The 24,250-nt window shown below is 36.3% G+C and overlaps 1 protein-coding gene across 3 annotated transcripts in view; it reads right to left on the bottom strand.

Annotated features, from left to right (window-relative positions):
• The window catches only part of ADGRV1 (adhesion G protein-coupled receptor V1), a 260,638-nt gene that overhangs the window by 66,001 nt on the left and 170,387 nt on the right, over positions 1 to 24,250 (bottom strand). For all 3 annotated transcript variants that reach the window (XM_040655976.2, XM_015280551.4, XM_040655978.2), the window contains 2 exons: positions 19,220 to 19,336; positions 11,439 to 11,617 (listed from right to left, as the gene is read on the bottom strand). In XM_040655976.2, coding sequence (XP_040511910.1) covers positions 11,439 to 11,617; positions 19,220 to 19,336 — 296 coding nt within the window. The remainder of the gene's footprint in view (positions 1 to 11,438; positions 11,618 to 19,219; positions 19,337 to 24,250) is intronic.

Genomic DNA, 24,250 nt, shown 5'->3' on the forward strand with positions numbered 1-24,250 from the left:
CTACAAAGCATCTCATTTAGCTGTGAAGTATGTAACCCACGCACACAACTCAATTCTGAGACTTCTGTAATCAAAAAGTACTGCCTGAAGTATAGTACATCTGAATTTATCTCCTCTGACTCAGCACTGCATTTGGTGTCATTGCCTTATCAGTGATGGGGAAATGGATGATCTCAGGGATCTCCTACTGTCCATACTGCTGCTGTGGGTATTGCTTGTTACAAACTATAATGTAAGATGTGTCTGTGTTTGGTAGACTTAAATTAGTTTCTAACTCACGCAGATTAGTTCAGAGACAGGCCTATATGCTTTGTCTCACATATAATTCAACATGTGAAAATTAGTTCTATTACTGAATTCAAGTTTCAAAGAAAACGCAAAATGCTGAAAAATAATTTTCCCAGATTTTATGTAGTGATAATGTAGCAGTCAAATCCTGAACATTACTGACGGGTTTTTAATTTTCTTTCTCTATATAACAAATAATGAGGAAAGAAAGTGAGAGGAAGAGAAGGGGGAGGGGAAAAAAGGATATGGAAAGTTAAACTGGTCTGGTTAATAAATATAAACTCAGAAAGAGGATCTTACAGAAATTACAATACTTGCTCTTCCTTGTTTATGTTTGGACAGGCTGTCCCAACAATTTTTTCAAGATACAACAATACATCATGTGAATTGTTGATAGGAAATAAATAGCATGAATTGACCCTATAATCTTTATTCACATAAAAAAAAAAAATCCTATTCCTTGTGCATTAAGTTTCTAAGTTCCACATTCAGTAATGGAAGTACTAATACAGCACTAACTACTAACCATTGGAAACAGTGGGGAAAATCCATAAACAAAGAATGAAGAAGTGCCAAGATGCTATTTTGAAACAGCAAAGAACAGGACCTCCAGAAGGTTTGGTTTGAGTCAACGTGTGCAACAACAGCCAGCTTTGTAATTAAAGCAGACCTATTGCGTAACAATGCAAAAAAACAATTTCTTGTTTTCCTCTACCGCTGATGTTACTGTAGAGCCAAACAGTTGGTAAAAGGGGAAAAACAAAATGCCTGGGCACAGCTTTCCTATAATGACAACCCAAATGGCATCTGTTGTTATTTTAGAACATGACCCACCATGTTTCAGTCTTTTTACGATACATGATATCACCTTCTAGAGTAATGTTTCTGAACAATTTTATTCCTAGGTTTTGGGGTTTCTTTTCCCCACTTATCTTCTTCTCCGTGGATGTAAATCCTACGGAAGCACCAATTACCCAAGGAGAAGCAGCAAGGCTGTGGCACAAGCACAGAGTTAGCACAGTCCAGATTCCCTAGGCACTGGATGCTCTGGAATGCCTTGGTAGATTGTTCTGGAAGACCCAGAACTCTCACAGTCCTCTGAATTTGACCAGGAAAATAAGCTGGTAGAAACCTGCTAGAAATTTTTCAGATCAGGGTTGTTGTTAACACTACAATTTTTAAATCATATAAAGAATTAAATGACTGATTTTATTATCTTGTTCCCATTTAAGGCTTCTTCCCCATCTGTATCACTCATTATCAATGGCTTTAAAATAACGAACAATAATTATGGTTGTTTTTCTGATTTTTTACTATTTTTAACATTTTGTCATGCTCAAGAAAATGTTCTCCAGGTACCAATTCTGAAGGCAAACATGCCTAATTAGAGTACTTTTTCTATCTGTTCTTTAAAGGAAGGTCTTTCATATAAGTCTACCTGAAAAAAGGAGACGTTAGCATATACAAGTTGTCAAATACATGTAAGGCTTAGGCCTCCGGTCCTGCCGCTGGCAGGAAACATGACAAACTCTCATACAATTCTGTGTTTTTCCTCTCCGCAACAGTATTTAGTACTTAATTTTTGTTTTTCTATCTGCACGTTTTGTCCTCCCCTACAAACTTATCCATGAGTTGTACCATAATAAAAGCCCAGAACAAGCATATATTACAGCCATTCGTTTTACAAGCTTTCTATACTCTGTACAAGCCATATTGGCAATAAAATTTAAGGTTGCTAACAAAAATAAATCTGCTAAAGTTTCATTCCTTTTTCTCAGATGTATCTGAGTACAGTCTGGGAGACATGGTCGCATATTCTGGTGCTGTTACACATCAGAGACAAGAGTTTGTCTTCCTGACGTACTGCTCACTGCACTGAGAACAGACAATGCCCATGCACTTCAAATAACTAAAATGTGAGCACAGAACTGACCCACTGCAGAACAGTGCTGTGATAAAGTTCAAGAAAAAAGCTATTTTTCTTTACTCTTTTCAGGAAGATCAAATAGGAGAAGCTAGCTGTGTTTACTTATTATAAACAACATGTCAGTGTCAATGAAGCAGTTCCAGCCAGATGCTGGTATTGATCTCAGAATTGCTTTTTTTAGCATTTCCTGTTATATTCTAGCCTATCAGATGAAGGCTTTTCTAAACTGCTAGAAAACAGGCAAACCAAGAACAACCTTTTTTAGTATAAGTAGGCGGTATCCTGCTAACGAAAGATCATAAAGTAGGAGGGCCTACACTGTTAATTTCTTATACAACCTGAAAGGAAGGACCAAGCTTTTAAAGGCTGTCAGCGGTAGTGCTACAAATCTTCATCCTTGATCACTCTGTCTTACATTGTCAACACAAACGCAAATGCAGACTCCAAATAAGTCTCTGGAGTTTTGCTCAGGTACAAAAGTGCCCTCAGGTTAAGCTGTGTGAAGAATCAGGCCCCAAGGATGTATGTGGGTGAAGCTTTCACCTATAACAACCTCTCCTTGCAACCTTCTAAACAGTGTTGATTTCTCAGACTCTTAAAAATGGTCAAGAATTTTACCATCAAGATATAGCAAACATTTTTCCCAACTCACTTTTTAAAATTTCACCAGTCAGAATTTCCCCTGTTTTGTAATGCTTTAGAATCAGAACACAGGAATTATGCCTCTTTCTGATGCACTAACATTTGCTTAGCATTAACAGTAAATATTTCCCAAGATATAAAAAGCACTAACCCTTTGTTCTCCCCTTCCTCAGCCCATCCCTGTGAGGGATAAATAAAAGGTAACGAAAGCCATTGCATTTTACAGTGAGATATTTTTATATAAATAATAGCACTGGGTAGCACACTGGGCAGCTTCATTGGAAATAATGGGGGGGGAGGGGTGAGGGTCGTTGAAAAATAAAGCAAAAGCACAGAATATGAAAAAGATAAATGTTATGCTCTTTTAACTGTTGCTCAGATCAGGCAATAATATGTATATACTACTTGAATATTTGTCCAGTAATATGTACGTATGGTACTGTTTCTATTGTAGTGCAGTACAGACACAATAAAAAGTAACCCATGTTCATCTGAAAAATTTCTCATTCAGTAAGAAATAGCTCTGTATGGTCTGATTTACCTTGCTGAGAAGGGCAAAGCAGTGAATGATGAGAAAGCCAGTGACAAATACATGTTTTTCCACCCACTGCTTCAACAAGAAGCTCATGCAGCATTTGTCTCCAACTCTAGGTGTCTAATAATTCTGAACTGAACACTAGCAACAGCAGTTTGCAGAAGATCCCACCTAGGTGCTTTGCCAGTGAACAGAGTAGAAAGGAAATGGAAACAGAAGTGGCTGGGATAACAGGACACAGAACCCAAGGAGAGAGGAACATGCAGGAGGCATTTTCATGTCTGTATGGAATACGAAACAATGAACAGGCACCAGGTGCTGGGAATACACATCCATTCATCACACAAACCTCTAACAGCACTTCTGACAGACCAGCTAAACCTGCTGAATTCTTTTCATGGATGTTGGCTTATCCTTTCTTTCCTGCCTGTAAAAACTCTGTGTTTCAAACACTTTGTTCTTAAGAACCAGGACTTCTAGTTCAGCACTTCTGAGGTAATACAGGGAGAGAGATAAAGGAAACTTAATCCAAATACTTGCTCAGAAATTAGCTCACTCAAACTAGAAGATGCCTTTTACTGGGAGCGGCACCAGCACTTGGGATTAGGAAAGCAGAGCTGCGTGACAGAGAACAGCCAAGGAGCGGTGTCCAGATGTTGTGCCAGCAATGAAAGAGCCATGCATTGTGGAAATACTCATAGAAACTGCCAGTATTCGGTCTGTCAGGGTTAAACATCTGTGCATCAGCATGGCACGTGCTTAGAGAGAATGCATGATTGCATCTGTGGCAAATTATGGTTTACAGGGACCCCCATTTTAAGTGAAAGCAGTAATTAGAAGTGCTGGGGGCTGTAGCCCTTGGAAAAAAAGAAAAAGAAAAAAAAAAAAAAACAAATTAAATGGGGAGTAGTGGCTTGAAAGGTGCTTCTGGAAGATTTTATCCTTGCAAGAGCATAAAAATAAATGATATTGGGTAAGCACTTACATAAACCATCATGAATATATTCAGTCTGACTGTTTTGTTCAAGTTAAGGCCTGTTTCCTACCTTACAACTATCCCAGTGAGTTAAAACTTATTTAACAAATCTTTGATGGGCCTTACCATCCAAGCTTCCAGTCTCAGCAATACTTTTAAGTAAATATTTCTCACCACTTGCAACTTTTACGCATTTTGCACAACACCTCATTATACAAGCAGGGCATAATCATTTTACTACTTTCAAGCTTTCCCCTTCTTTGCTACACTCACAAATGATCTGAACCCTGGTAGCTTGATAGCTTGTTTGTGCTTCACCACAAGAGTATCTTTGGAAGTATATGTGACTTTTGTGCACAGTCCAGTGCTTCATGAACCACTAATTAAGGCATTATCTAAGAGCATTAGTTGTCTCTAGTCTTCTGTTTTATCAGTAGTTTGGGCTATAACCCAAGAGCAGATGACTCACTCAAAGCAACTGATTATTCAGAGAGCAAATACACTGCTTGTTTTGTTTAAAATTCAGGTCTGACTCTCTCACAAAGATTACAAAGTGCCCTTGACTCACTGCTGCTTGAGGAAGCATATGCCTGGTATTGGAAATCATTTTTAGTGAAGTTTTTTTCATGACAAAGTTGGACATGGCTCTTAGATACTAATATGTGCCCTGTGCCATGCCCAAGTGCGAGAACTTGATTCAGAGAAACAGCAGTGTGAGTAACAGGAATGGTTATAACTCTTAGTCACACACACACACAAAAAATATTCATCATTTCCAGCTTTCTGTAGCCTTGTGTTCCCCTGCCCTATGTGTGGCTGCAGAGTCCCATATTCAATGACATTACTGGAAAAATGTCTGCCTTGTCCTGTTTTGAACATAAGATAGAAGTAGGTTTTTTTTTTTTTTTTTCTCCTTTTTCCTGAAAATGAATGTTTCTCTACACTTTCTTCATTATTCCTCATAATCATGGCAGATGATACAAAGAAGATAACTTTGTGAGAACATTTAGCTTAGCCCTTTTACACTACCAGATGTTGCCATCACTATTGCAGACATCAAATCAAAAGTTACTTCTGCAGTTCTAAAGCACTGTACATGATACACGTGTTTGCCACAGGAAAGAGGAAAATGTGTTTATCAAATAGGACCTCCTGACATAAAGAGGGGATCGTTTCATGCCTTGAGCATAAAGAAGCCTTGAGCACAAAGGTTGCTCTAGAAAAGAGATGCTTCCAGAAACTGGAGGGATTGGAGGAGGTAAGAAAGTTCATAAAATTGCAAGGAGCAGATATGTAGGTCTCAGAAATGACTGAAAAAAAAAAACATCCTGAGAACCAGAGGAAGCAAAATAGTTTGTTTCAATTCAAAAAAGCTAAACTAAAGCTTACCTAAACCTGTGCTTGAAAACGATCTCAAACAGTTTTTTGCAAGGACACAGCAGGCAGGGAAATGTTTGTTTATAAACTTTTATATTTGTATTCTATCATGTATAATCATTTCTATTTTCCTCCATTTCAAAGGCTAGTTGTTTTAGTTTATGCTCTTAAAAAAAGGCCTTCGGTCTACTTTGGGGAGTTCAGTTTCAAGCAGACGGTCCTGTCAGATTCAAACCTTAAAGTGGCAACACATTTATGCGCAAAAGTACTTCTTATATGCATGGAAAAGCATACTTTAATATAATAGCAGATAAGATTTTTCAAATCATCCAAGTACATCAAAAGCTAAAGCTCCACTGCCTTGTGATCCTGGCCAATTTTACAGTGGTACATTTCCTTCTTTTTCTGGAATGTTATACTTCTGGACAATCTCTTGAGTAGAGGCCCAGTGAACATGGCATAATTAACCCTTAAACTCAGATTTGTGAACAAAACCTGATAGGTTAATTAAATAAATCTGGCTTCTATTCTCAGAAACAGATGAGTTAAGGCAGAACTTCGCAACTGGCGATGTTCCACTGACTTCAGATGGTTTTGAAATGCGTAATCCTATGCAAGTGTAGACAATTAAATTTTCAGGGTTATATGAGAGATTAGGATGACCATAAGGTTGTTTTGCTTGCTTCTTTGCCTTTTAAATTTTAAAGTTATAAAGTGCCATGAATCCAAACCCAGCTTCCTGCAAAAAAAGTGTCTGAACTGTTGCACTTCTCAAGTTATTCGACAGTTTGAGGTTTTTCAACTGTACCAACTATACTGGCTTCCAGAAGAACTACTGACAGCTTGTAAAACCCCTGTAATGCAATCAGAGGTATATACTAAGCAAATAATCTTTTTTCTTCAGAGTAACCACCAGAGAATGGGATAAAGTTGGGACCTACGGTTTATGTACTACTTCAAATCTCTCCACTATATATTCTGTCTCTCTTTGCCAATGTGTTCCAATTTGTCTTCAAATGTTTTCCACCATACCAGATGAACTGTATTTGTATTTCATGAGAGCTGTTAAAAATAAACTCCACTGCTTAAACAAATTGTTAAAATTAAGTTCACTTTGAGAAACATAGCTAAAAGTTTTTTAGAAATGAGGCCATGACAGGATAGTGATATATTCCAGGACAATAGCAAGTGTTCAGTTTTCTGAAGTTTGAGAACCACATAAAGCTTTGGGATTTGACTTTAGGCTGAACTCTTGTCTTTTTCTGAATGCATCTGGATATGCAGAAAGGGGAACTCAATCAGGGATGAAGGTGTGGATCTAATACACACCTACATATGGATTCCTAGGGGAAAATAGGCACAGGAGGAACAGATGGACCTCACATTTGCTTTGAAGTTGATCCTTGTTTTAATTCATAGTGCCAAACTACAGGCAGAAGAGGAATTTACTCATATTTTCCCATAGCAAGTGTGACCACTAGTACTGTCTGTGTACACACATTTCAGAGAATGCAGGTGTCTGACAGGGGAAATGGTATAATGCAACAAAATATTTTATTATTTAATCTGCTCCTAACACTTTATTTAATAGCAAATGACATATTTTTGCTGCTTCAAGTTTTCATTACTCCATCAGAAAACTTCTTAAAAGAAGGGTGATAAAGGTGTGTGAGGGTATTAAAAAATTTCTGCGCAGAAATGCAAATCCTGGGTTTTGTTTATAACTGTAAAAATCAGGTGAGAAATAGGAAATATGTTTTTTTTTTTTTTTAATGGAAGAGAAAAGGTTATTTGGGTCTTGGGTCACAACACAAAGTTACAGTGAACTTCAATGTAATAAGAAGTGCCAAAAAGGAATACTTTCTAAAAACTGTGTGCACCTAACCAGTAGGATTTATGCACTTGGACAGTATTTTAGACAGAGATTGCAGAAAGTTCAAGCATGGATTGAAAAAATTATCTGTACAACAAAAAAGCTCAGAAATACAGAAGGATGACATACTTTTTTAAGAGTGATATTAAACCGCCCAATTCAGAGCTTAATTCAAAATTCAGCTATTAGCCAGCTGAAAAGATCTGACGCCTTTCTCAATAATCTGCCCCTTATCACAAAAAAACATTAATGCCTCAGCCATCACAGCAATTCTTAAGCAAGGATATACTTTTTAGAGCATGCTGAATAGACACCATAGTAGACAACATACTTGAAATTTTACATTAGAGATTTCATTTACAAACATTGACAAACCTCGTTGTATGAGAACTCAAAAAGTCTAAAACAGAGCAGATGGTAAATGTGTTTGAAGGCTCCTTCTTCATTTCTCTTGCACTGGAAAACAAGTAGGCTGTAGAGAATATCCTTGCTTTGAAGTTTTATGACATGATTGAGCAAATAGGTATTACATACACAAGTTATGCAGAGGGAGCAGTTACAGACACCACCTCCATCTGAAATAGCTTGTTATTCTTTTTAGAAGACGTGAGAACTAACACATGATTTTAAGAAGGTATCAAATCTTATTAATTTCCATGGCAAAGTATTGCATCAAAATTTCATACAGCCTTCTCAGTTTTCTTCATAGATATCCAGCTAGACTGCCTCTTACCATTCAAACCCACTTGAGGCAATCGCCCATCTCACTCCAGAGCTGTCTTATTTCATTTCATTTATGTCAATATTCCTTTCATCAACAATTTTTTTGGGTTCTATTCAGACAACATTTCACTTCTCTATATTTTCACAACAAATTCTTAACTTTTTTTTCTGACTTCTTTTTAAGGAATTTTACTGTTAATTCTTCAGTACCATCCCTGTGACATGGCACTGCTCAGCTTTGGTAGGTCACAGACCACAAACCTCTTCTCAGTGCCCTGAAGAATTATGGAATTATAGAACCGTTGGGCATATATCTTCAACTGCCCACACAGGAATGGGAAAAGGGTAAGTCTGGGCAAGAGAGTGAGTTCTGGGCACCAGGAGCTGAGCAGAGAAGGTATTGGAGTCCACAGTATTGTTTTGCACTGTAAACTCCACTCTAAAGTCTTTCAAATGCCAGTGAACTGGTAGCTACTGAGGAACAGGAAATTAGCACAGGGAAAAATAAAATAACCCTTTCTTGGCAGCTAGTACGTTCACACATCACTGAACTATAATCCAAAAACATCATGATACTTGGTGGTATCATGGTATGGAAAAATTCCCTTCCTCATAACAAGTTTTTCATAATGCCAAACTGTGCAGTGTTCATACCATACATAAATTCAGTCAGTTATGAGAGATATTATATTATCATATGAAAGATATAAGATATTGTGATGGATAATCACCATCTGTATACTAACGCTATCATCATGGCAGTCTGTTAGTTTTATACTGTTACATGCTCTGGGAGTTATAAAATACTGTACAAAATATATTTGTGTATATCTAAAGGCATCATAACTAAAGGAAGACCATTTCCTAACAGCTGTTTTGGAATATAAAACCTAATAGAGCTCAAACGTTTTTTATTACATACAAGTATAAGTTATATCAGCATAAGTTTCAGCTTTTAATGTCAGCTATTAATAGTGCCCATGGCATGCTGGTTAGGAAGAAGACAGTCAGCCAGACACCACAGAAATGCAAAAATGACTTTCTTGAGAGATGACTACTTAGGCTGCACTGTTTTTTTTATTTTAACCTGTCTTCCAGCTCTTACATGAAATGAGCGTCTTGGTAGCAAAGCATTGTTCTCAAACTATTTCTGATGCTGATTCTGAAGTTATTTTGCAGTGACCTTGACTCAAAATCTGTTCATTACTTTTTCCACTACTACATCCTGATTCTGAGAAACTAAGTGATGTAGTTCAATCCTCTTTCCTAAATTCTGGCTTTGAAAGTCCTCTTTGTATAATTATGGGGAACTTTTCAACCGATCTCCAAGCTAGGATTCAGTACTGATGCTATTTATGAAAATCCTTGCAGTTATCTCCTTACAGTGCTCATTCTTACTGAGCCGGACTGAGTTGCAGACTCATTAAGCTTAGGATGATTTCTGGCATTTGCCCACTTTAATAAGATGCTGGAAAAGTTTTATATTTAATTTGGGCAAGTGATCAGTAATTACTAATTTTCCACTACCTAATAATTTTGTCAAAACTTAGGGATTTTTTTAATAGGCGTCAAAAACAAAAAGCAGCTGTAGAACCGTATTTCACCGCATAATGATACCATTAGCCTGCTGTCTGATTGCAATCAAAAGACTTGCTTAAACGCATTTCTCGTGTTTACCAGGTACAGAGAAGCATTCTGCTGGGAAGAAAAGTTTAATAGTATTGTTTGTCATGTTTGGAGAAGAAACATCTGCATGTATGGCACTGCACAGAGCTGATGCAGCACTCAGTCATGTTGCATTAATATCATAAATGGTCTGCGAGTTTGGACCTCCCAGTTGAGAACTGGTGTCTCTTACTGTGGTGGTAAACCTGGGCTTCCAGTACTCAGTGTAGCTCACTGAGATATAAATGAGTTCATCCCTGCAAGATAAAATACTTGTACAAATACGTATGCACATGCAGAAGACAATCACATACAGTTGTACATATATATACTCACACAGACAGATAATGAATTCCAGTATCTATTTCTCAAGTAATTTCCTTTCTCTGGCAAAAAAATTAAAATAGTTTCACTTGCACAGAATACCACTGTGTTAAAATGGTATGATGTACACTTTATCTTACACCTTTGTGGAAGATGGATGAATGCTCTCCTGTTTTAAGCCTACTCTGCAAGCACTTTCATAAGAAGTTTTCATAAAGAAATTTGTACATCCTTATATTGAATAGAAGCTGTGTGTTTACTTTTTGCTGTACAAAGAGTATGTAATTATGACACAAAGTAAGTAACCACAGTAGCCTCATATCCTAGAATAGCTATTATCGTAGATTAACTGTGCCAGAAAAGATGTCAAAGAGGCAGAAAGGATAACAAAAATATTTATCTATGTATTTTTCCACTTAAATTTCTGAAGTTACACACAGATTTTTATTTTATTTATTTATTTATTTATTTTTAAAGTAGCACAGTTTTCTGACATATATCTTTGAAAAGGCTGAGTTAATTACTGGCATTACAGCAGTGTTCTAACTAAGAACAGTTTGGAATGCAGTGTGTTCAATATTCCAAAAGAAACAGTACAGAAAGTATGTCTGACATGTTAATGTAGTGACATTGGTTATCAGAAAATATTTTTGATAATCTAAGACAAGAGGGTTGAAAGTTTCCTTGTGTTTTGTTTTGTTTTGTTTTTTTTTTAATTTATTAATAAACTATAGAATTAAATGGAAGAAAAACACACTGTTTAGCTCACTTCTGCAGTAGTGGGCATTTCTATCCTTCACGTTGGAACTGCACAATCTCAGAAAAGAACAAATAATTTACCCACAAGACAGACATGCCAGAGCTGGCTTCACTAATGCTCAGACCAGGATGTAACTGTGGAGAAAGTGGAGTAAACAAAGCCCAATTGTATAGAATGTGCAGCACTGTGTATGGGTGATATGCTTGCTTCATCTCTATCAGACAAGGAAATCTCCGGCCCATTACTGCACTTGGCCATACTCATATCCCCTTGTCTACATGCAAGTAAATTAAAAACAAAACCTAGAAGCGCAATTGCTAGCTGATGGATATTTGAAGGGAAACTTACAGATCACTGTAGACCAGGCCATAAATCTGTGCTGTGCTGTGATGATAGATGCCTCTCAGGATAATTAAAAGCAGGATGACAATAAAAGCTGGAAGCCCCCAACTCAAAAGGAAGTAAAGTAGATAGCGCCGCTCTGTGTGTTCATCATTCATCACCAGTACATACCAGAAATTAACAGCCTGAAGAATAATGCAGAATATTAGTCAATATATTTAGTGGATGTTTAGCAATCCCCCCCCAAAAAAACAAGTCACACCAAACATTATAATACAATGTTTTTCTGCCCTACTGTGTGTGTAAATATGAACATTTTTCAATACAAATAGTTTGTTCTCATTTTCTTCTTCTGAGTAATCAAAAAAGACTGGTTATAAAAGAAGTATGATAAATTATGTAATTGTTAGATTTGCATTCAGACCACTGAAGACAAGAAGACACACTGTTTAGTAGAAAGCATTATTTTTGCAGTGCAAACAATAGCTTTTTTTCTTGGATTTCCACACTCTCATACCAAAGACTGTCACATAGTATTGCTAAATCTGATATGCATTAAAGGCTTTGAAGATATTGTTCAGCTGTATTTATCTGGCTGGAAATGCACTAACCTCCTTCAACTTTTCAACATGTGGTATGAATGTAAGAATATCAGTACAACCAAACTATGAGAAAACAGTCATTACCCAAGGTCTTTGTGCATGTAATCCCGTGTTGATATGTTCTTGATATCTTCTTAGTTTCTCTTCCAAAAATATATGACCTGATAGCTAATTAAATTTGTGCCCGCCCAAGTGGTATGACTCTTTTTCATTCTACTTTTGAGAAAGACAATTGTAGGAGTTTCATTAGAAGAATCTTACAAGTTTTTATCACCTTTGATAACTATTTCTGGTTTTCTATCTTTTCTCTACCTGGAAGTAACTCTTGGTGTCTAAAGGGATAGCCCACTTGGCTTTGTTGCTGCTTTTTACTTGGACTGGATATACTTGACCCATCTGTACAGGGGACTGAACTGAGGAAGAAAACTCTTCTTGAGCAATAATAGAGATTTGGAGGTTGTATACAGGGAATGGAATGATAAAAAGAAATGACCATATATGGAGTGCTGCTTCCAGTTTTGGACACCTCAGAACAAGAGAGACCTGGATATACTGGAAAGAATCCAACAGAGGACCAAGAAGTTGATCAAGGACCTGTAGCACTTCCCCTGTGAGGAGAGGTTGAGAGAGCTGGGACTGCTCAGCTTGGAGAAGAGGAGATTCGGGGAGATCTCATCAGTGTCCATGAAAACTTGAGGGGTGGGAGTGATGAAAAGGGAGGAAGACTCTTCTCAATGAAGTCTGGTAGCAGGATGCAATAGACACATTAAAATACATGAAATTCCATCTCAACAAAAGAAAAAACTTTTTTACTCTGAGGGTGGCTCAAATACTTAGCCAAGCTGCCCATTTTTTATTATGGACATGTGCACATTACTGTTTTCTAATAAATATCTATACCACCCACGATCACAATATATTCTGCAAAACATTTCTTCACTTCCTTCAAACCTATCATACCAGCCACAGCTGTGCATGCTACATAACTATTTTTGGCATTCCAGCTGAGATAAGTAAAGGATTAACTTTGACTTCTTCTAGTTAGAGGATATCTGGTTCAAGCTTGTACCTCTACATTCTCTTAACAGTCAAAGGATAAGGGACAGAGATCTTCAGGCATCCAGTAATCCTTACCCAATTGTATTCATACCTTTCCACTCACTACAGAGGAATTTCATATAATAGTGTTGATTTATATTCCTAACTTGCAGCTGTCTATTGCTAGGATATGTGAAATCTATATTCAGTGACAAGAAAATTGCAAAGTGATTTTCTGTGAAATTTTGTGGATTCTCCTCAGCCAACAGGTTGTGTACAGAGACTGAATTTTTACAAATACTTAATTATTGGTTTGTGGACTGTTTATGTAAGTCTCAGAAGTTAATTTTTAATGTGTTTTTATTTCTGTGATTTATATAGCATGAACATAAAATTCTTTCTGTCATGAGTCATAAACAACGTTACATTTGCTAACAACATGTTTTCAAAAAAATTATAAGTTCAGCAAGCATTTTTGAATATTCCCTTAGAGAATGACATTTTATATGTCTGGCGCAGGCAATTATATTAATTATACAGTAATTATTATGAAACTTGTTTTTCTCCTTTGGTGATTGGTATTATGAGTGCAAAGGCAAATTTGGTTTTCCTTGAAAGAATATAGGAAAATCCTACTGTACACTTGGAACTTAAAATAATAATAGTTACAGTATACAGTATATAGTATATAGTGTGTGTATATATATATACTATACTATACAGTATATGTACTATGTTTACTATACATTATAGTTATACTATAATATATAGTATATAGTATAATATACTATATATAGTATACTATAACTATAGTTATAACTATAAAAAACGTAGCATAGTATAACTTCAAAGAACACTGGAAAAACTGTTAATTGCATTATTGCACTTTCACAAGAAGAAAATACTTAACAGATGAAAATTTGGGAAAAATAGTCACAGTTTGTGAAAATATTTTTCCCACTTAATGGTTGTTCTCTTACAATTTTCTCTCCCTTACATGGGATTTAGAACTTATTCAATATTTTATTTGACATCTTATTACAGTATACATTCTCTCTTCTCAAAGGAAACAGTTAAGTGAATGTCAGCTGTGCAGTGAAGCATGGAAAAAGGAATGAAGAAACATGCCTCTATAGACCTGACTAGGCTATGCTTCACATTGAGCATTTCCAGGTAGCAAATGCTTGAACTTATTTACGCAATTATGCTCAGGGATTGTTAGTTCTGCTGTTACTGACTATCCAGAGAACATTGTTCTCAATCACGGAACAGATTTCTTTCCAAGAAACTGTACTTCATGTCCTTGCTCTGTGTTTATTTACCTATCATCTCATCTCATCTCATCTGTCATAAAAGAAGGCTTTAACATCAGTATTTCTGTAAAGATGTAAGGGAGTGTGGTTACTTCACAATTTCCTGTGCAGTGTACCTTCTGTCTTCATAATTATATGTTGTTTTCCTTAACACATTCAGAAATTAAATCAATGAAATACAAATATTTGTACTGATTTTAAAAACTCCTTTCCTGTTACCATGCTGCAACAGTAGCCAGTCTTAGAGAAAAATTAAATGTACAGTCTATTCCTCAGCTGCTCAAGTGGAAGAACAAATGCACAAGTAGCTATTGTTCTGAGGTAGAAAACAAAACAACTACAGAGTCAAATAACTCTCCAATGAGACTATGCTAAGTTCAGTAAAGCTTTTTTGCTTTTTGAATGAGACTATCAATTACCTTCCTGAGGATGGGACACTTTTAATTTCTTTATCTATTCATCTGCTCTTAGTGATATTTGTGGATTTCAGGTAAACATCAGCTGAAAAATACTTTAAATGAAGTATTTCACAGATCAATGGGAAATATTTTCCTCCATCTGTTTTATGAATGGCTGCAATAACTTTACAAAAAAATCTTAAAGTTGCCATTACATCCACAAAGGAGAAGGATCCAAGTATGCCATTCGTGACCGTTCTTTCTGGTTTTCTTATAGAACTACTGCTTTCTCTGCTGACTTCCTCCACCCTGGCAATGGATCAAAACAGGACAAAAGTCTGCTTTTTAACATAATTTTTCTCTATGTCAGAATTAGTAGTTGAAGGCTATACAAGTTTCATTTTCTCCTCAAAAGACAGTTTATTTCCATTCTGGCAATTTAGTTATTTTTCTAACAAGTTAGGACATGCTAAAAGAAGAGACTTATGTGTCTTGAATAATGTTTATCACAGGAAGTACAAAAGAATACAGAGGTATCCTCGATGTGTGCTCTTACGATAAAAGCAAAGACTGCACTTGAAAATATAGGCTTATGCACACATTTATATGTGGGGACAGTAAGAATTAAGTCCTTTCAATTTCAGCATGAACATGAGGCAAATATTTCAGGCTAAGCTCACTCTGTATCGGCACAAAGTGTAATGTGTGCCTTGCTTACTTCTTTCCTTCTTCAGTCAAGAAAGCCTCATCCTTGAAACACTGGGTAATGACATTAACTTTCTTCAGTCTACAGAAATACACTCATAAAAGCCAAGAAACATGACAATATAGTACAAAGGAAACTGTCAGATAAGCTTGTGGAATGGATGATTTGATGTGCCCTTTGTTCTGCCTCTGCTGACAGTCCTTCCCTTCTGCCTCTGTGGTCCTTCCCATTCCTGCATTTCTGTCAGCATGTTGGTAGTGTAAATGTTGATATCAAAGGCAAGCTTACAAGAAGTTAAAAATGGAAAAAGAACTAGAGTACTGTGCTATGTGTCTTGTTATTGCAATCATTACTAAAATATATAAAATCTAAGTTTGAAGTATTACAATAGCAATATGAAGGAGATACACAGGAGATTAGGACAAAAAGGTAAGAATGCTGTCCTCGAATCCAGTGAGTATATTTGATCTGGATGACAGAAATGCATCTGCAGAAGCTGGACCAACTAACTGTTACATCTGGGTTTTCCTACAGACATTACATTAGCTGCCTGGAAGTGTTGCTTAGTCATCTTTTGAATTTTTTTTTTAATTACTTTTTGATTAGTTTTTTTTTTAATTTAAATTTATGCATGTCTTATTTTCTAACAAGTTGCACACGACTGCATGCTGCTCACAATTGACTGTAACACTGACCTACTTCTGTGTGCATTGATCCAGACTGGCACTAGCAGATATGTTTGCAGTGATCACAAGTACGCACTGCTGTATACAGCCTCACAGATGGCAAAATGAGTGCATGAGCAACACAGAATCTGTTCACATATTTTTTACTGTTTCCCAGACATACGTATGTAAGTCCCATATATTATTAATTCTGCTGCCTTCCAAATCATGTCACGTGTGTTAGGTATACAATGCTGGGAAATACAAACATTTGCATCCCAGGCATTAAAGCTGCCATTTATAAAACTGTAGCATCTGGATTTTCCAAATTAATTTGGTTTGCCCCCCTATCCACAGGTTCTGCTAGTGATGGTGTGGGGTCCAAATCAAGCACACGGATGTTCCCATCGCTCCTGAGGGTTCTGGCAGTTTCCTCACTGCTTCGGGTGGAAATGCTATGGAAGAATGGACAACACTGATGGCAGAGTAAAGTAATCTGTCTCCATCTCAGCTGCATTACTATGAATGTTGAGGTTCTTAATGATAGGGACCACATTGTAACTGAGAAAGGTGCTGCAATGCCAAGGACATTCCTCCCTCCACTTTTGTTGAAGAGGACTGACTTCTTTGTGTACTTCAAACTATCCTTGTAGCTGAGGCACTGTTTATCGTGTGTATAACAGGGTAAAGATGAGATACACAATTATTACACAGATATACAAGATTCAACTCTGTATCCAAAGTAAGGTATTGAATCCTAACTTTTCCCTTAGCTCAGCTGAGGATTTCACTCCACAAACAAACAAACAAACAAAAACAAACAAACAAAAACAAACAACCCCCCCCCCCAAAAAAACAATGTCTGTTCATCTGCATCTGTTGACCAAGCATGAGCTGTGGTAAGCAAAGAGATGGAAGAGGAAAAACTAGAGCTGTTCCTGCTCCAACAAATATATGATTATTTTTATAAGCTCCAACAGCAGAAACAGAAAAAATAATGGCTAGAAAGTTAATTCACTTAGTTCTGCCATGAGAGAGAGAGAAATTCAAGACCTATTCCCCATCAAGAGTAGTAGATTGTTTCTGAAAGCTGGGTTCATCTGCATTTCAGACAATTTCTCTCCTTTTGAGTGTTTCAAACTGCAGGAATGATTCACAGCTAAAGACCTGCACCCAGAAACATGGATAGTCCCCTTCACTCCAAGTTTTACTGCTGGCTACTCTTGTCACTCTCTCATCACTTAACAAGCTATAAAGGGTGTTTTCCCCATTAAAGTTCATTGTCACCTCAAACTGCAGTGTAAAGTCTTCATGACTAATAGCAATATGAAGCCCCACCAAACAAAATGGCACATATGAATTCTCAGACTTGGCCGAAGTGTACTCCAAAAAAATTAACAACAGGCTTCAACTACAGCTGTAAAAATAACTAACTATTAACAACCATCCAAGTTTTTTGTCATTATTAACAATTAATGCTTGCAGGAGTAGAAATTCAAAAAGGGAATAATTTGCAACTTAATGCAGTCTAAATATGAGATATCCCAGTAAACTGGTAATTTGAAATTATTAATTTCTTTTTAGAAAATAGGAACCATTCAAGAAAACTGAAGTGACTGAGGAATGAAGCAAATGAGCAGCTGTGAGGAACAAAAAAAGGGTCTACAAAATAACAAAATAAATTAGGTTAGTCAGACAAAGAGAAAGTCATAAGCCAACCTAGATACAGGAGATGGAAAAGAATTTCAGTATTGATAGAGTGAGCAGAAACATCTTCCAGAGAGAATATTTATTTTGGCTAATTGTATATATTCAGGAAAAAAAAAAAAAACAACAAATAAATAAAGAGAACATTGGGCCTCACTACAGATTGAGCAGTTTAGATCTCTGGACAGTATGAAACAAATGATGGACAGTGCTGCACTTTTAGAACAGTTGCAAAAGCAATATAATTGATAGACATTCTGCTTCTAACTATATCACAATGCATACACCACATTAAACTGGACCTAAGACACCCATTCACCTCTTCCTCCATTAAGGCTGTACGTGGTTTTAGACTAATTTGTTTATCTCCTTTAAAACCACTGTCTGTGAGGATCAACAGCACATTGGAGCTATTAGACAGGCTGTTAGGGTTCAGTGCGTGCAACCTGACAACAATCCCAGGAAAATGTCAGATACCACATTAAAATCACTGGAAGAAAAAGTTGCATTTAGATATATACTCTTAATTTGCAATTCCTTTCTTTGCCTGACCACCTGCTTATTGGATAATTGGTGTCGAAATGTATGTAGCTGCATATATAATGCAGTATGTTACGGTGTGTGCTATGGACAAATCCTGTTAAAATAACAGAACCATAAATGGGATAATTCAGTCATTAGTGCTAAATATATATTTTTAAAAGAAGGTTCAGGAATATATTTTCCAAACAACCTCACAGATTTCTACTTTGACTAAAATAAAACTGATACTTCTCTATGACATATTTTATTGTTCATGGTCACATAAGTTGAATTTGTTTTTACATCATGTGTAGTCGTATAATACCTACAAATTCTGACAGTATCTATGAATGTATATAGTCTTTATTTTAATGCAAACTTATGAAGGTATACGTGTTGTATTTCACAAATCTAATGACTAAAATGCTACCAACTTCAAAAAAAGATAGTGTAGTTTACTTCAAGAGACTGCTTCAAAACACCAATTACATGTTCAGAAAATCTGGTAACTATAATAAGAATTTCTTCAGTGTTTTTAGTCAGTAATGTCTACAGTACAAAGTGAGATGTGGAAACTCTTATGCAGTTGTAATAGATGCTAGAGGAAAAATTCTTCATAGTGTTTGAATATTTACCTCTAGTCCTCTGACACTCTAGGTTTAATAAAAAAACATAATGTTTTGTTTCTCTGGTAACACTAGATTACCACCATATGTACACACACACACACACACAAAACAAACAAATAACAGCAACAAAAAAAACACAGACACAATCTCAGTAACAGTTCTTTTAAAGGTTTTGGGGAAGGGGTGAAAAAGGACTAGGAGACTAACCTGAATGAGCATCCAACTGAACTGGCAAAGATAAAGGTAATGTGTAATGGATGCAAGTGCAGAGCAGCTTTCCTCTGAGAGATGTTGGCTTAGGTAAGCAGAGGCCAGAAATGAAATCTGTGGGGAAAATATAAATACATATTGAAGTCAAACAATGATTTTAATACTAATGATGGGGGTTGCTAGGAGAGGTGAAAGGAAATAAATTATCTTCAGTTTCAAAGTAATACACTAAATTACATTTCCAGAGACTGACAGATACCTTGGAAATTTACATTTAATATTCATCTAAAATAAATGATCTTTTAGCAGTGTCAGCCACAAAACTAGCTATACCATTCTTGCAGGCAATCTAGTGTCCATTACATCCATATCTGAAAAATTATAGAGAGATTTAATCTTTTGTTCTTGAATGTTGTTCTCCAGACTATTTACCACGCAATACCACATGGAGATTTTCCTCCATAAAATGAGACACTATCTTCTGACTTCTGTAAGGCCAGAAATTTTACCAAGTGGTAAGAAAAATAATTTATTGATATTGAAATTTCGTTGTATTATTTTGTGGTTTTGGTGTTTTTTTATTATTATTTGTCATGTATTAGTGTGCATTGTTGGCAGGACAAGAAGGCCTCAGTCTCCTCCAATTCACACCCATACAGGTCTGACTGTTCCTACATTGCACAACTATTAAAAGATAAGGCCCACAGATTTTTCAGACTCTGAATCCAGAATATGTAAGACCTATTCAAGCTGTAATGTTCAGACAAGGTTCATTTCCAGGCTGTCCAGTAAAAAGCAACACACCAACATACGGGCAACTGTCTCACTGGAAGCTTTTATAGCGCGTCTTTCATATCTCACTACCACATCCTGTACCATCTCAGAAGATCGCATGTGAAACTTTTAGAACTCCTATTAGCTCCCCAATCAATCCCTTAAGAGAAACAAACAAACGAACAAAACCTCAACAAGTAAACTCAAGAGGCATTTCACTTACTTACAATGCAGTGACATTATACCCCATCAATACCCCATATGGTAACACTAGATAAAAGAGAATAAGCACTTCTACTGCTGCCTAACAGCAAGCAAGGATTTAACACTCACCAAAAAGATAGAAATTATTTTCCACAGACAAGCCAAATGTCAAAGATAATATGTCCGTGGAATAAGCAGCCAATCCATTGTGTAAAGAATAAAGGTGCTTTACCACTGACTGACTGCACTGAGCACTGCTAAACAACGTCAGTATTAGATTTAAATCTAAAACACATCTCAGAAATGTTTAGTTCTGTCTTCTGTGATTTTTTTTTTTTTGACAGAGGAAATAATTCAACAAGCAGACTTCATTAAAGATTTATAGTGTTCACATAAATAAATGTGAATACTTGCACTAAGTGGTGATTTTTCTTTTCCATTACAAAGAATACTGGCATTTTAAGAAACAGCCCATTAATTTGCTGGTAGTACAATTTGTATGTTGTGGATGCTGCTTCAGAACAGTGAGTGTAAGTTTTTAGGAGATGAGCTGAGAAAGAAGTTGAAGTGTACCAGAGGAGCTGGTATACACCTGGACAAAAATGGTATTGGGTAACTCACACCCAGTGTCTTTACTGTCCAAATATCCTTATAAAGACAGGCTTTGTATATTGAGAAATACTACAGCAGATAGGTTTCTCTCACGTAGACAATGTTATCTAAGAACAAAATGGAAGAATATGAGTGAGCAACTAGGCAACAGTTGGAGTAAAAGCAATTGTAAGATAGATTTCATGATCTAAAGAAAACAAATGCACTTTCAGTATTTAATGTGGAGTTCGGGAATGCTCCAGTAGAAAATGGAGTCTAACCATTGCAACATAACCAGTTGGTTATCAAGATGTCAATAAACAACTTAAAACAGACTACTGTTTGCCTAGTGCTGACTGGTGAAACAAGTGTCATTGTCTGGGGTGGGTTAAACACAACTGTAATCTGTGTGCCATCCACTAGGAATAAACAAAATAAATTTTGGCACCTGTGCATCACTAGCGAGCTCAAACAGTGCCAACAGTAGTTTTCCTAACATTTGAATAAATGCATGTACTTACAACAAACTGAGTACAATGCACAGGAGGTGGGGCTTTATCACCTTTTGTTCTCTGAAGGTTTGTGTTTATGTCAAGAATAGATTGTCACACTGAGGACAAGGAAGGGATGGAAAGAGAAGTGCAGACTGAGAAAGTCGTGGGAGTATGTTCTTGGCACCTTCTTGGCTGAAAGAGTTTTGTATCTGCAAAGAAACTGTCACTGCAAGTTTTTTTTCTGTCTTTCAAGAAAAATATTTTTTGTATTTTTTTTTGTATATATATAGAAGAGGCATCTTGCTATGTTAACAGTTTTCTAACAAAACAATGCTAAGTGCCCAGAGTTTTGCAAAATGAGTATTCTTCTCATAGGCATGACCAACGTTGGTGAGATAAGACAACAATGCAGCTGAAACAGCTACTCAGCTAAGAATTCTTTGTAATTAATAGCATTAGGGGATTTCAGACAACAAACAAACAAACAAGCAGAGGTTAAAGAAGCAAAAAAAAAATCTAGATATTTTTCTCATAGTGATTGTTAACTTGTATCTTGGGCAGAAGATATTTCACTTAGTTTTTAATTGCAGTGGGCCAATCTTTTGTAGTGACAAACCTATTACTTAACAAGGGAAAGATGTACCACGCACTGGAATAAGTTGCTCCCTGTTGGAACAATAACAACAACAACAAAATCTCATACCAATTTTCAGAGTTCTGTTTATAGAGATTATACATTCATAAATGTCCCTTTGTAAAATATCGTTGTGTCATGTTATTTGGCTCAGTGAGGACATTATACACATAATGGTTCCTCCTTCTACTTGTCATTTTTGACCCAAAGTAATCTGAGTAGGCATAATAAATGGCTGACATAGCAGTCTGCTCATTTTTGTTAAACTGTATGTGATATTTCTGTGTCATATCCAAAATCGCAGTGATAGTGTAACACTCAGAAGGTTGTTAATTACAAAAAGAAAAATATAAAACAAACAAACAAACAAACAAAAAACCCAGAAAAGTTATGCACTTCTGTTAAAGAGCAAAAAGATCTTTGTCAGGGTTCCTATGTGACAGTCTTTTACTAAGTATATGAACAAAAGAATACTGCAACTCCTCTGTAACATGAAAATAATTACTTTGCAATTACATACAAGGAAATTAGCACCTGAGCACTTAACCTAAGTCATCAGCATCAAATTAAAAAAGAATAAAAACAGACGATTTTAAAAACTACATTTCTGTAGTTTTCTTTCATTTTTAAGCCTTCTTCTGGTTTCCAGCTTGCACGCATTTGTGGTCAGTTAATATCTTCTTTTTTTGTTGGAAGCCCGTCTTAGGTTAAACAGCATTTCCTTCTCCATGCAGTTGCACTGTCATAAGCTCTGTTTCTCATGTGAAAGTCTTTACAGCCTGCGTATCAGTTTCTTTCCACTCTTCTGTATGAGTCCTGCTTTGTTTCTGTCCAAGACTCTCATCCAACAGTTTTCTTATCTCCCTGCTTATCTTGAAAATACTTCTGATATATGGTAGTACCACTGTTATCTCATTATCATCTGGTACAGCCGGTTTTACTTCTCTTTTCCAACTGACTACCACCATTTATCAAGGGATAAATATTTTGCTAACAGCCTACAAGTTATGACCTTTTTCCCTTTAATCTTGCAAATAGAACTGTATTTCATGATTCAGCCTTCAGAGGTATTCAGGTCTTTCTGTACACGACCCCACTACCACATTATAGTGTCAGTGCAACTCTACCTGTTGCTGTCAGCACACTTTGCCTGGGCACACTGCTTTTTGTTCTGCAGACTGGTGCCTTCGGATTAGTGGAATACTTCTCATTGTTCACTACTCCCACAGCTGTCTTCTTCCTATTGCTGTCTCTTCCTACATTCAACTAAATCACATTGGACCAATCCTCTTCTATTATTATTTTACTAATTATGTGACACATCGAGTATTTTACTGCGTTTATCTTATCAAAGAAAACTATCAGAGTAGTCTGGCACGAGCTCAGTTTAAACACAGGGGAGTGCTTATTCTCTTCCTTTATCTCTGTGTCTTTTGATATATTTTTTTTCTAATGTCTCACATTCTTCTGAGACTGAATTAATGGGCCCACAGTTGTCAAGATTACTCCTCCCTTTTTAATCTACTACATTTCAGTCCCATAACAATCTGATTTGGAGGATTTGCTATAAGCACTTGGTGCTAGACCTCCACGGTCTAATGCTGGCATTTTTGACATCAGGAAGAGGGACATTTTTGTTCCAACAAAGTCATGCACTTCAGTCCTTCAGTCCTTCTCCTGCCTCAGTAGCCACAGCCTTCACATCATACTATTTGCTTTTTTTCACCACCCTGTCTTATTTCCAGTGTAAATCTTGAGAGTCGATACCTTCTTTGAAAATGGGAAGATTTTCATTTTGCTGGTGTGTAACCATACTTAATGTATTTACATTTTTCTTCCTCACTGCGCATCTTTTTTACCAGATATTTTAAGTTATTTTACCTTTATTTAGGTAACTAAAAAATTGTTAAAAAAATCATGGAAGATTACACTACTATCCTCTACTGTGATCACAAAAGTGTACATGATGTGTTCACTTATGTCAACTGTAGATGATATGAGGAAATCAATTTTCTAAAGCTTGTCAGCATTAGTGGCACTAGATTTTGTTAGACAAATTTACACAGAAAGTAATCAGTCTAATTGAGAGTTGCCTTTGCATATTGTATAAAAGTGAAAATGGAAAGATGTGAACACTGGAGAAATCTCATACCAATCAGGTAAACAACAGCCATCTGGGAAGTAGATTGGCTGAAAGAAGAAGAAATATGTAAGAAGAATGAATAAGCTGAACAAAAACGAGCAGTAATTACAGCTTACTGTGGTTAAGTACTGAAATGCTACTATATGATGGACTTTAAAATGAAGATACAGCATGTTATACATGGAAAC

The sequence above is a fragment of the Gallus gallus genome, chromosome Z, assembly GCF_016699485.2.
Source record: "Gallus gallus isolate bGalGal1 chromosome Z, bGalGal1.mat.broiler.GRCg7b, whole genome shotgun sequence".
Classification (NCBI taxonomy): domain Eukaryota; kingdom Metazoa; phylum Chordata; class Aves; order Galliformes; family Phasianidae; genus Gallus; species Gallus gallus.